At 39.8% G+C, this 13,947-nt stretch overlaps 1 protein-coding gene across 2 annotated transcripts in view; it reads left to right on the forward strand.

The window, feature by feature from the left end:
• NFIA (nuclear factor I/A) overlaps positions 1–13,947 on the forward strand; it is a 621,436-nt gene that overhangs the window by 539,285 nt on the left and 68,204 nt on the right. For both annotated transcript variants that reach the window (XM_011973872.1, XM_011973873.1), the window contains exon 7: positions 4,442–4,570. In XM_011973872.1, the coding sequence (XP_011829262.1) occupies positions 4,442–4,570 (129 nt within the window). The remainder of the gene's footprint in view (positions 1–4,441; positions 4,571–13,947) is intronic.

Below are 13,947 nucleotides of genomic sequence, written 5' to 3' on the forward strand. Positions count from 1 at the left end.
TTCAGTTGCTTGTGGATTTGGGACTAAGGTCCCTGCTTTCTGAAAGCTAACTGTCAGCAAGGGGCCCTACTCAGCTCCTAGAGGCCCCTGCAGTTCCTTGCCATGTGGCTGTCACAGGCCCTTTCACAATATGGCAGCTGACTTCTTCAAAGCCTGAAGAAGAATCTCTCTGACTTCTAGTTCCTTTTATACAGGGATCCCCTGATTGGGTCAGGCCCGCCAGGGAGAATATATTTTTCCTTCACTCAAACTCACCTCATTGGGGACCTTAATTATATCTGCAGAAGTCTTTTGCAATATAACATAACCTAATCAACATAATCACCTTTGCGGTATAATATAACCTATTCACAAGAATGACATTTTTCATATTCACAAGTGTCTCACACATGCAAGAGGAGAGGATTGTGTAAGGCATCATTATACAAGGCTGGGAACTAGGAAATCATCTTAGAATTCTGAGTACCACAATTTTTTTTTCAAGATAAGTTCTCTCTCTGTTGCCCAGGCTGGAGTACAGTGGTATAGTTATAGCTCATCAACTCCCGGGTTCACGTGATCCTCCTGCCTCAACCTTCTGAGTAGCTGGGACTATAGGCATATACCATACTCAGCTAACTTTTTTTTTTTTTTTTTTTTTTTTGCTCTGTCACCAGACTGGAGTGCAGTGGCATGATCCGGGCTGACTGTAACCTCCACCTCCCAGGTTCAAGCAATTCTCCTGCCTCTACCTCCTGAGTAGCTGGGACTACAGGCACATGCCACCACGCCCAGCTAATTTTTGTATTTTTAGTAGAAACCGGGTTTCACCATGTTGGCCAGGCTGGTCTCGATCTCTTGACCATGTGATCTGCCTACCTTGGCCTCCCAAAGTGCTGGGATTACAGGCATGAGCCACCGTGCCTGGCCTCAGCTAACTTTTAAAAATCCATTTTTTGTAGAGACAAGGTCTCACTATATTGTCCAGGCTGCTCTCAAACTCCTGACCTGAAGCAATCCTCCTGTCTCAGCCTCCCACAGTACTGGGATTATAGGCATGAGCCACCAGCCCAGCCTGACTACCACAAATACCAGTGATGAATTTGAAGGAATCTTTGTGAATAGTGCATTTGACCTGTATTTTCAAGGTTTTCTTGTTGAACTTTACACTTGTAAGTGCCTCCAGAGGTGAAAGCTACAACATGACTAGAATCCCATATATGTTTGCCCTTGTCTACTGAACACAATTTGGAATGACTCATGTAGCTTAGAAAACTGGCAAACTAGAGGGAAATTCAAAATTCAAAAATTCTGGATGTTTAGAAAACCAGTGACAAGTCAAAGGCCTTCTTGAAATGTACCTCCAATTCTGTTTCCTGTCATTGGGTTTTTTTAATACCCATCAAAAGGATGAAATGCCCCACTGAAAGAGAACATTATGTTAGATTTCTGCTTCTCGTTCTACAAAATTCTTTATTTTTCTGCTTTGAACTTTGACGTAACATTTCATTTCCTCCAGAAAAGGGGTAGGATTACTTCATCCGTAATCGCTTTTTAAAAATCTGGTACTTCTAGAAAATATATTGAAATTAAAGTTTTAATTCATTAAAAGAAAGCCAATCAGTCATTAATCCGTACAGTAATTTTGTAACAGTTGTTCATAAATATTTGGCAAAAGATTTTAAAAAGGAGTTTATTTTTAAAGTAATGTACAGAACCAAGTTTGATTTCAAAAATAAAAGCCAAGATTAATGTTCTCTAGCTTTTAACAGAGAGCAGTTTACTAGCATTTTGGAATTTCATCTGGTCAATTAAATATACAAAGCAAATTAACCAAAACATACATTATGCATGTAGGGAAAATATTAAAGTATATAATAAGGAAATGTGCTCAATACGAGTCTTTAAAAATTGAAAACACAAAGTAATTTTGAGATTCATGACAGCCTTAGGGTTCATATTACTTGACTGTGATAAATTTAGAAGATTATACATAGTTTGGCTGGTTCCTCCTGCATGCCGACAGAATTTCTTTCTTCTTTAACCCTTGCAAAGAAGACGTAAATTTTGCTATTTTTGAACTTGTTTACCAGCTTGGTCATTCTCGATACTTGTTATTACCTGAATTTTACTTATAATTCCTTTTAGAAGCATAAATAGTGAATTTCAATCATGTCAACATTTCTGCAGATTTAGAATGGCATGAATTAGAAAACATGAATTTTTCAAAGAAATCATAACTTTTTCTTGAGTCCAGCCATTTGCTATCGCCAGTAAGATTAGTTAGGATACTGGATTTCATCAGTGATTCCATTATCTGGAAAAAAAAAAAAAAAATCTGCAGTCTTTAAAGTTTTGATTTTGTTGTTGTTGTTGTTATCTGTTCTGCTTCTGTTTTATGACATATAGTTCAGGCATTTGACTAAATTTAAATCAGTGGAATGGTTGGCAGCCTACAATTGGTCTACACAAAAAGGTTTAAATGAGTTGGGAGATTTGTTTACATTTTGGTAGCTTTTTATTTCTTTAATTATTTTTTTATTTGAAATCTCCTCCTTAATGTAATTACATGATGATACCTTAGGTTAGGTTACTTGCAGTGAATGTTCACCCAAAATCTCAGTGCATCCTACATTATTAGAACTTTGGCATGGTATGACTGGTTACTGATTCAGCAAGCAACAAGTATAACAAAGTCACTTGACTTAGTGACTTCATTTTTAATTCAAATCACATGGATATTGATCTAGAAAGGATCTGATTCAAATTTGTCAAATTAGTATGAAATCACATACCACTCTATACTGTACTTATGTCTGACTATGCAAAAGTGTTTACCAGTTTGCAATTTTTCTTTCATGGGGCTAAAACTCTAAGCTTTGCTATGTTTAAGTATGTATTCATTAAACTGCAGATAAAGCTGAGACCTGCACAAGTAGTTTAAATATCTTTTCAGATCGTTTGGGTGTTTCAGACCCTTGGATGTCTTGGACATAGAGGGGAACAAAGCAGACAAGTACTCTGTCCTTACAGAGTTTGAGTCACACTCAAAGGTCATGTTATAGAATTGCATTAAGGAAATCTGTGATCAGAAATAACAGGGACATATTTAGATACAGGCCAAACTAACTAAATTTCTGGGCAGATCTATACCTATAAAGTGCTTGACACAGTACATGGTACTCAGTCACAGTTACATGTTAATATCATTATGATTTTTATTACCTTTCCAGTTCACCCAAATAATTCTCTGGTCATGGGCAGAGCACAGCACATGTAAACACGTATAAGTAGAATGGACTTTGGTTCTTTTAACATCAGTGCAGACCAGTTTTGTGCTACAACCTTAAGAGAGCCCAAATTTGTCCCCTGATGTGGAGACTAGGAGTCATTTCTCTTATTTTTATATCCAAATTTTCATTGTTTTAATTGGCACCCTACCAAACTGATAGATGCCTCCAGTTGGGTATGTCAGCGTGGTTGCTGAGAACATTACAAATCCAGTAATTACAAGGAACTGTTTCTCCATTATTTTCTTCCCAAAGTATTTTCTATGCTGCAAATGCTGTGAAAACCTTAGGCATAATAGTAAAAGTATTTAAAAAAAAAAAAAGTTTTTATTGTATTAACATGAAAGCAATATATGTTCATCATAGAAAAGACAGGTAAGCAAAACGAAGGCAATGAAAATCACCCAAATTCAACACAGAGAGAGAACTGCCATTATAGTTTGTGCTTATTGCCTTCCAGTTCTTTCTCTGTGCATAGAAATAGCCTTTTCGATGGTGTCATAGTATAACATCCTATTTTGTAATTGCCTTTTTCAATTAACATTATATTATAAATGTTTTGCCACGTCATTACTCTTTTACCATATTGTTTACATTGGTTATACCATACTTATCTAACCAGTCCCCAATTGTAGGGCATTTAAGATTTTTTTACTTTTCTTTTTTTCTATTCTAAAGAGTTCATTGAATGAACAACTAAGTTGCCACTGTTGAGGGTATTCTCATATTAAAACAGCCAACTTATTTAAAATATGGAGAAAGTGATTTGGTCTCAAAGCAAGATAACCAACAAGATGAAATGATTGCATGTGAAGTCTTCATAAGCATAGATGGTCTCCTTTTGGGGGTCCCAGAGGTCACAGACACAAACAACATCTTTTAGGAAACACTGCAAAAGTTGAACCCTGTATTATTAGAGAAGATCAATAACCCAAAAATGGACTGCAATTAAGTAGAACAAATTGAAATCAAATGCAGACCGACTTAGCAGGGGGCTATTCTGTCACCTCTTTGTTCCTGTGACAAATGCAAAGCAATTCAAAACATCTTTTTCTTTCACAGGTGGATTCCTCTTTTTGTTTGTTTTTAATTCTTTAGATGTTATCTTTTAGGTTGCGCAAATCATTGTTCCATGAATTACAGTGTACTTACCAGTTGATCCTTCTTGCCAGGAATGCCATCTCCAACCACACTGAAGAAGTCGGAGAAGTCGGGTTTCAGCAGCCCCTCCCCTTCGCAGACCTCCTCCCTGGGAACGGCGTTCACACAGCATCACCGACCTGTCATTACAGGACCCAGAGGTGAGCTGCTCCACAGGGACCCTTGGTTGTGCTTATATCGTGGCCTTTGGACCCAAGTAGCAAAATGAGAGACAATGAGGACTCCCCCTGAATGCTCCTGAGGCAGTGAGTGTTCCAATTTCTTACCCTTGGGGGCAGCCTTGGAATTTTAGAGACCAGACAGATTTGGCATCAAATTTTTTGTCCCTTCCTAAAGCAAACAGGGACCAAATCTGTTTTTTGTTTGCCAGTGAGATTTTTGCAGAGAGATGGGAAGTAACTTGAACCAAAATCAAATCTGTTCTACAAGTTGTGTGTGTGTTTGTGTGTGTGTGAGAGAGAGAGAGAGTGTGTGTGCAGACACACACACGCACACAGGCATGCATTAGGTGAGTATATTTCCGTATGGTCAATTACCTGTTTTCAAGTAGTAACTTTTTCTCATCCCTGCTGACTCTCTTTCCATAAAACCTGAGTTCAATATGTGGCATTTTGTGTTGAGGTTGTTTGCATCAGGGCGTTGACGAGCAGTCTTCATTCGTTCCTTTTGAAGTGGTAGATAGTTTGTCTGGTTTTCATTGCAATGTTTTCATTATTTTTGTCTCATATGCTTTTAAGTTTATTATTAAAATGTGTCCACAAGAAATATGATTTGTATTTCGCATTAAAGACAAGCCTTAAGCCTCAAGAGAATGTCAGCAAATCACTTAACTTGATCTTATTGCAATATAAAAATATTTATTATTTTATTTATGAAACTCCCACAGTAGGAGTATGAATAATTGTAACCACGTTTTGCTTTCCTTTATCAGATTTTCTTTTAGGTAGATCTGTGATCTACCAGCTGCTATCATAAAACGTCCTAGAAAGTTATGATCTCTTGTCTGCTTTGACATATACCTGGGGAAACTGATGTTTCTTGCATTGATCCCAATGTTAGTCCCACAAATCTGAATCCCTTTATGAATATGCTCTGTGTGCAGATCAGGGAAATGTGGCGGGTAAGAGGACAGTCCGGTGCACACATGGAAGTCATATTGAAGAAAGTGAGCATTTTGACTACTGTGGGAAGCAACTTCTTTATCCATAATTATGAAACTTACTTGCTTCATCTTTAAACGTCTTGTGATCATTGGTAGAACTTTCTCAAGATCCCTTCTTTCATTTGTGTATATGTGTGGTATAATCAGAGAGGCTTACTATCGATATATAATTTGAAAACCTGCATCAGAATTGAATTATAAGGTCCCAGAATGAGGCTTATTAAATAGTATTAAAATATTATCCTCATAGTTAATACTCATTGAGCATATAAACTGTAGTGGGGGATCAGAGATATGAAACCCTTTTAGTCGGAATATTTATGGCCGGAAGGAGATGAGGCACGTGTCGCTTTTCATCTGTTTGGGGTCAAGTTCACATATTCTAAATGCTAATTGAATGGTAAAAGTTCCTGCAGGAGCTCGGTGTTGGGGTGACCATGGAGGTTCATTCACTCTTTAAACAAGGATTTACTGAGTGACTCTATAGACACTGGGACCGATGGTTCCTGTCCTCACAGAGCATATTATCTACCACAGAAGAGAGGCACACAAGGAAATAAGCAAGTAAAAGATGATGGGCCGGGCACGGTGGCTCGCACCTGTAATCCTAGCACTTTCTGAGGCCAAGGCGGGCAGATCACTTGAACTCAGGAATTCAAGGTCAGCCTGGGCAACATGGCAAAACACTGTCTAGAAAAAAATACAAAAATTAGCTGGGCATGGTAGCGAGTGCCTTAGTCCCAGCTACTCAAGAGGCTGCAATGGGAGGATTGCTCACGCCCAGAAGGCAGAGGTTCCACAAGCCAAGATCGCGCCACTGCACTCCAGCCTGCGCAACATAGCAGACCCTGTCTCAAAAAAACAAAACAAAACAAAACAAAACAAAAAAACTTGGTGTGGAATGTACTATTACTTATCACTTTGTATCAAATAAAGTGACTTCAGGCGGGGTGCGGTGTCCCACACCTCTAATCCCAGCACTTTGGGAGGCCGAGGCAGGCAGATCACTTGAGGTCAGGAGTTTGAGACCAGCCTGGCCAACACAATGAAACCCCATCTCTACTGAAAATACAAAAAAATTAGCCGGGTGTGGTGGCACACGCCTGTAAATCCCAGCTACCTGTGAGGCTGAGGCAGGAGAATTGCTTGAACCCAGGAGGCGGAGGCTGCAGTGAGCCAAGATGGTGCCACTACACTCCAGTCTGGGCAACAGAGTGAGACTCCATCTCAAAAAAAAAAGAGTCTTCAAAGTATAAATAACATTGAAGTCAAATCTTGAAAGATGCTTAGATAAATGGAGGAAAGGAAAGGAAAGATTCGTGGTGTAGTAAGTTAGTAAGAACTGAGAAGAACAGTATGCCAGCAATCAGGAAAGCCAGGTAACCTCCCTCTTTTCCTTCCCTCTTACCTTCTGTGTTTTTCAATGTCCTCATCAATACAATGGGTACAGTACTAATAATGAATGACCCTTTCCTCCCAATCTTGTATTCTTATACAGAAACAACAATAAAACAGTATTTGTGGCGATTCCATGAAGAGCATAAGGCAATCTATATATATTATCATTAGTCAGTAAATGTTAAGAGTGTCTAATGTGTGTCTTGCCTTAAAACTGTAGTTCTAGAAATTATTGTCATGAGCACTTCCCCATGGATACAGGTTGAGAGCTTCTTCATGCTAGATGACTAAGCACGTTTTCTAAAATGACCCACGCTGGGTTGAACCAGGGTGAACCTCCTTAGCTCACAGCATAACAAGTTCCAGTCTAATCATATTCATTCATAAAATTGTATTTGAGGAAAAGAGAAAGATGCCTAGTGTAAGAAGTATGGAATACCAAAGATGCTTTGTTTTCACCAGAATTCAAGATGGCTCCCAGCATCCTCGGCTCTCCTTTCTGGAAAGTCTACTCAGGTACCCGTTCTTACCGTGCCCCACCCCACTTAGTGGTCTGGTGAAGAGAATTGGAATAGTTGAGATGAAACTTCAGTTGCCTCTTTGTGGTAAGAATCGTAAGAATTGAGATAGGCTAACATAAGACATTTTTCTGGCTAAGATATTTTTAAAAGGTTGGAAGTTAGCCTCATTATTTAAGGCGTATTTGCTATGGGTACTGTAATTTCCTTCATTGTTCTCTGAACTAGTTGGAAAGCTAATGCTTGGAATGATATCACATTTGGGAGTAAGACTTGATGTTTTAGGAAGATGAGACCAAAATTGAGGAGGAAGAGTATAGCTGCCAAGAGTCAGTGTGGAATCGATGTCACATGTGCACATAAAGGAGGTTTCAACCTCTGACACTCCTTTTATTGTGCAAAGTTGCCACAACACAAAATAGTAAATTATTAGAGAATCCAGAGAATCAAACTTTAAAAGGGTCTTGAAGAAAAGAAAAGAATGTCCTTTATCAGGTCCCCAGGGCATGGGGCAGGGATCAGGGAGGCCATTGACTGCTCTGTGGTTGGCACTAGGTTGCAAGGCTTCTGCTGCCTTCCCTAGCATTTCTCACAGGAATGCCTCAACTCGACTAGCACCAGTTAGTAAGCAATAACTGTCCAACACACATCCACGCTCAGAATGAAGGTGAGGTTTTACAGAGCTACAGCAAATCAAGGTCACCGCGCTAAAAACCCAAGGGCCTTACTTTTGGCTGCAAACGTAAGCTACATTTGGAAATTTCGTGGCCACCTTTTACAAAGAAAACCTCTCTCAAGATTGCAAAGCAAAGGGAGAAACACAGGGTGTTGAAGGGAGGTAGCATAGCACAGCAGTTGTCTTTATCTGTTTTGACTGCCAGAACAGAACACCATGGACTGGGTGGCCTATAAACAACAGAAATTTATCACTCACAGTTCTGGAGAGCGGAAGTCCAAGATCAAGATTCTGGCAGCTTCTGTGTCTGGTGAGGGCCCACTTCCTGGTTCATAGATGGCATCTTCTTGCTGTGTCCTCACATGGCAGAAGGGACGGGGTTGCTCTCTAGGGTCTCTTTCATAAAGGCACTAATCCTATTCATGAGGGCCCTACCCTGTGACCTGATCACCTCCCAAAGGCCCTGCTACCTATTACCATCACATTGGGGGTGAGGATTTCAAGATTTGGATCCTAGAGGGCCACAAACATTCAGCCTATGGCAGTGGTTAAGCACAAAATTTCAGGGGTTCAGATAGGCTGCTGTCTCAATCTCTGTCCACTACTTGGCACATTGCTTTTCTCTCTGAACCAAAGGTTTCTCATCTCTAAGTTGGAGATCATCATCACTAACTCAAAAAAATTGTATTATGTTAGGAGCAAAGGAAATCGTGTATTTGTAGTCATTTTCACAGTGCCTGGAAGTACAGTATGCACACAGGTCATACAATTAAATAATCCTTTGCCACCCAGGCTTTGAAAATATCATGCTGTCCCTATTGCCTTCGCGCAGCAATATTCTGCCCATCCCCCCAGATCAGCTCAAGCACTACTTTCAAAGTGAAACCTCCTCTCCTGCACCCAGCTTGCCATCATCTCACACTGCTTAAGCTCCTGCTGCCTTTTGTGTCTGCACATTGACTCCACCGACCTCATCTGGCCTTGTTAGTTAATATACATGTCTCCTAGAGGAGAACCTCCGAAGGGAAGGATCTCTCACTTAGACATTTCACTATCTTTGTTGTGTGTCACACAGTGGGTTTTATGCTCAAATATTGTTTGAATGAATAAAAGTAATTAAAATGCATATAAATGCATACAGGAGACATTTATCCCCTCTCTGACCCTGATGAATTTTCATTTCTTCAGAAGAGCCAAGGGTGATAAATGTGTGATAGTTCATGCAATACTTCCTTGTAAGAAATGTCCAGGATGTGGAAGAACCATGGCGTTGTGTCCAAAGAAAACCTATGCAAAATTCTCTAAGTAAAGCTTTGCTATTAAGAGCTATGGGCTTTCTTTATGTTGTTCTAACCACTTCCCTATTTACAGTGTAAAGGTAGAGGCATGTGGTTTCTTAAAATGAATCCCCTCTCTGATATTGGCTTTCTTTGTGGCTTTGATAAATCGCTTAACCTTGTGGCCTCAGTTTGGCCATCTGTACCATGGGGATAATACTTTGCCACCTGTTTCTCTGTGTGGTTAGAATTAGGTAAAGAGGTTATTTGGCAATATCCTGTCGGTAGGGGGAAGATATTGCATTTCAGTAGAGGCATTTGTACATCGTTATACATTAGTATAATTACTGTGCACTTTAAGCTGAAAGATCGGGCTTTCAAAGACTTTCTTTTACCATGACTTAAAATTGTAACCATAATAAAGTATTTACTCATGACTATTTGTCTTATTCCTGATAATTGAAAACAGAAATCTTCCTTCGTCCCTTTGCCTTTTCAAGAATTGTAAGTTTGCCTGGTTGATGATCTGAAGGGGCTAACTTCTTAGAGAATTATTTGGAGTAATCGTCAGTTACATCTTAAAGTTTCTTGAAAGTTTAGATCTTCTTAAAACTTATCTTTTTGCTTAAAATCTTTGCTATTTTGAAGATTAAGAAGATAATGAATGATAGTTTCTTTAAATACTCTGCACTAAGTAAAGCAATTCTGTGTCTTAGAGATTTAGGAACAGGGAGCAGCCTACACGATCCACATTGGGCAGCACAATTGAAAGTAATTGAAAGAGTTATGGTCTGGGAATCTTTTGGTATAATGTGTTCCCAGTATCAGCAAAGATTGTTTTTGGCTGAAAGTAACAGAATATCTGACTGAACAATGGCTTAAAAAAATAAGGAGTCACATTTTTCTCATACAAAAACAAGTATGTGGCTAGGTATGGTGACTCACACTTGAAATCCCAGCACTTCGAGAGGCTGAGGCAGGAAGCACTTGAGGCCAAGAGTTTGAGACCAACCTGGGCAACACAGCAAGACCCTATCTCTACAAAAATTTTTTAAAATTAGGAGAGCATAGTGGTAAGTCCTGTGGTCCTAGATACTCAGGAGGCTGAGGTACGAGGATTGCTTGAGCCCAGGAATTTGAGGCTGCAGTGAGCTATGATGGCACTCCAGCCTGGGCAACAGAGAAAGACCCTGTCCCAAAAAAAACAAAAACAAAAAAAGCAAGTAGGTGATTCAAGGCTGTTAGGGTGGCACTTGCAGTGCCATCAGGGATTGAGATTTCTTCTCCTAGCCATGTTTCAGTGGGTTGTTTTTATAAGGTCACAACATGGGCGCTGCCCTCCTGCCTTATGGCTGCATGCCAAGCAGAAAGAAGGGAAAAGGTGAGGGCAAAAAGGACCTGTCAGCTTATCCTGCCACTTTTTCATAGGATCTTCTACAGCACAATCAGACTATGTCTGATGATCACCTGTAGCTGCAAGGGAGGCTGGAAACTCTAAATTTTTAGCTGAGTGTATGGCTGCTCTCTATCAAATTAAGGTTTTATCAGTGGGTAAATAGGGGATAAATATGCTGGTTAACAGTTAGCAACATATTCCCCATTATTTTTACAGATGAGAAATCTGAGGTACCCAGAACCAAGACCAGAAATCAAGTCTCCAGTTCAGTGCCTTTTTCGCCGTATCAGTAGTTTCTGCCTTTTTCTCCCCGACTGGGAGAAATTAGCTACACTTATTTAAACAATTACTTTGTTTTCACATTTTTTATGAGTCAAAGTCATAACATATCCATTTAGATCTTTTGATAATCATAACATAACCTGTGCCATCACACTGATTTTTTTTTTAATAGCAGCCATAAACAAATCACTTAGCCTTTTTTATTAGTCCATAAGTCCTTGCTACTGGTAAATTCAGGGTTTCTCTTAGGTGCACGCCACTTCAGAGACACTTTTTGAGGTCAGTTTGGCTTTTTTTCAATATTGTATTAGTTTGCAGATACCCATTACTATCTGGGGACCCATTAATTTTTTTCCACAAATGTTTATCAAGCTCTTACAGTGTACAAGGTGCTCTAGTAGTAGAGTGGACAAGAGAAGCATGGATTCTGTCCTTAGAGTGCTTGCTTCCTGGAGGACAAGAGGACAAGGAAACCAGCAGTTGCATTACTGTGCTAGAAGCACAGGGTGCGATAGAAAATGAGGGGAAGGACATCCTTGTGGACAACCACAGGGGCATCTGGCACTACACAAGTCCAGACAAGCAGGAGACCTAACCCCTATTGTCAAACAGTTTGCCTTCACATTACAGGCGTGCAAAACAGATCAACAGCAAATAAATCATGCTCTTAGATAGCTAAGTACCAAAGAACTCAGACATACAAAAGGCAAACATGACGTTAAACCCCCACCTCTTTATGAGTCAAAAAAAAAAATACACAATGAGAGTTTAGAAGTAAAATTGCCTTTATTCCGAAAATACGCCTAAGATACACTAAAGCAATCGCCATATAAACCAAAGATTTATTGTGCAGCTTTCAAAGAATCATTCCAGTTTCTGTTTGGAGAGGTAGTCAGAAGTTTATATGCACTATAAACCTCTCTAAGTCCATGATCCTCCTGACCCAAACAGGGATCTTGCTCTCAGTGATGAAACATCTGAGGGTCTAAAGTTAACAATATCTCCCAGTTTGGCCAAGAAAAATATACCGCAGAGAATTATGAGAATTAAGATTACCTTTCAGGAAGTTGGGGTCACCAAGAAAGGTTAGAGGAGTGTGGATTCATAATATGCAGAGACAATAATAGAGGATCAGGGAAGGAGAGGTAAAATAGCAGGGCGACAGTCATCAGTAGATGGCAGGGCCTATTGGGGCAAGGACCACATCTTTATCATTTATCTCTGAATCCCTCTGCCTTGTGCCTGGCATAAGGAAAGCACTCAATAAATAATTGTCAAATAAATGAATGAATACATGGATTTGATTGAAGAAACAGAGAAAGTTTGAGAATAATAGGAAGTTCTTTCCTTCTCCACTGTGTAGTAATACAATATTCAAATGCATGTACTCAGCAGCACATAGAAAGAGGCATAGCATGTTTAAGTGCTCAGTATATATTTGATTTGTTTGTTTGTTTGTTTGTTTTGAGACAGGGTCTCTCTCTGACACCCAAGCTAGAGTGCAGTGACTTGATCACAGCTCACTGCAGCCTCGACCTCCTAGGCTCCAGGGATCCTTCTGCCTCAGCATTCCAAGTAGCTGGGACTACAGGCGCATGCCACTATGCCTAGCTAATTTTTAAATTTTTTTTTTGTAGAGACAGGGTCTCACTATGTTACCTAGGCGGGTCTCGAACTCCTGGGCTCAAGCAATCCTCCTGCCTCAACCTTCCAAAGTGCTGGGATTACAACAGCAAATAAGTCATGCCCTTAGATAACTAAGTACCGAGGATTTAAGACATACAAAATGCGAGCACAAGGTTAAACCCCACTTCTTTATGAATCAAACACACACACACACACACACACACACGCGCAAAGGCAGTTTAGAAGTGAAATTGCCTTGATTCTGGCAGACGTGTGCCACCATGCCCAGCCTAATACAAGTTTAGTTTTAATTCAGATCTACCTGGATAGACCTTAAGAGAAATGAGCTCAAAATTATTTGGTCCTCTATTTGTAGAATTTTTGCTGTGGCATTATAAGTTTTTCTCTCCGAACTAAGGTCCCTCCAGAAGGAATGTCCCCTGACGTTTCACCACTACTGTAATTGTGGCACCCCCTCCCCTGGCCTAGGCCCCCAAGTGCTAGGTTTGTTCATCTTTCTCCTGTCATATCCGCAAACTTCTTTGCCTCTTAGGAACGCTTTTCACTTAGTTGTAGAACATGCTGGTGATCCACTGAATCTAATTTGTCTCTCCTGGTTTAGTGCAATTGAATCATCTCGGGAAAATGAGAAGCAATTAGGTACCTGTTGCTAACAAGGCGCTGAAATAATCTGCCAACAGACGCACGGTGTTTATTTATTATTGGAGTATGTCACTTGAGAAAACATTACATTGCCTTTCTCCAAGAAGAATTGCCAGAATGATTTTCAAACGCAGGCCTCATACACCTAACAAGTACCACCTTTGAGGAGCATGGAACAGAGAAGCAAGAGGGCTTGTGAGCCTCGTTCAGGGTTAGTTCAAGTACCAGTGCCTAGCCTAATGGGCAGTGTTGTGGATGGGATTTGAAGTCGCAGGACACTAAAGAAGAAAAGCAGCTTTTTTCTTTTTTTCTTTTTTTTTTTTTTTTGCAAAGGTCCTTTAAGTCCCAGTTCAGGAAATTATTAAATTCATTAGCCAGATACTTAGAAGCAGCTATTACTGCCCAGCCAAAGGAAAAAAGAGTGCCAACAAATGTTTTAAAACTACAACTAAACAAAAGTCAGGAAGCGTGTAATTAAAACTGTACCTTTATTGTATTGTAAAGAGTTTCACTGTGACA

This window comes from Mandrillus leucophaeus, unplaced genomic scaffold (genome assembly GCF_000951045.1).
Source record: "Mandrillus leucophaeus isolate KB7577 unplaced genomic scaffold, Mleu.le_1.0 Scaffold14, whole genome shotgun sequence".
NCBI lineage: Eukaryota > Metazoa > Chordata > Mammalia > Primates > Cercopithecidae > Mandrillus > Mandrillus leucophaeus.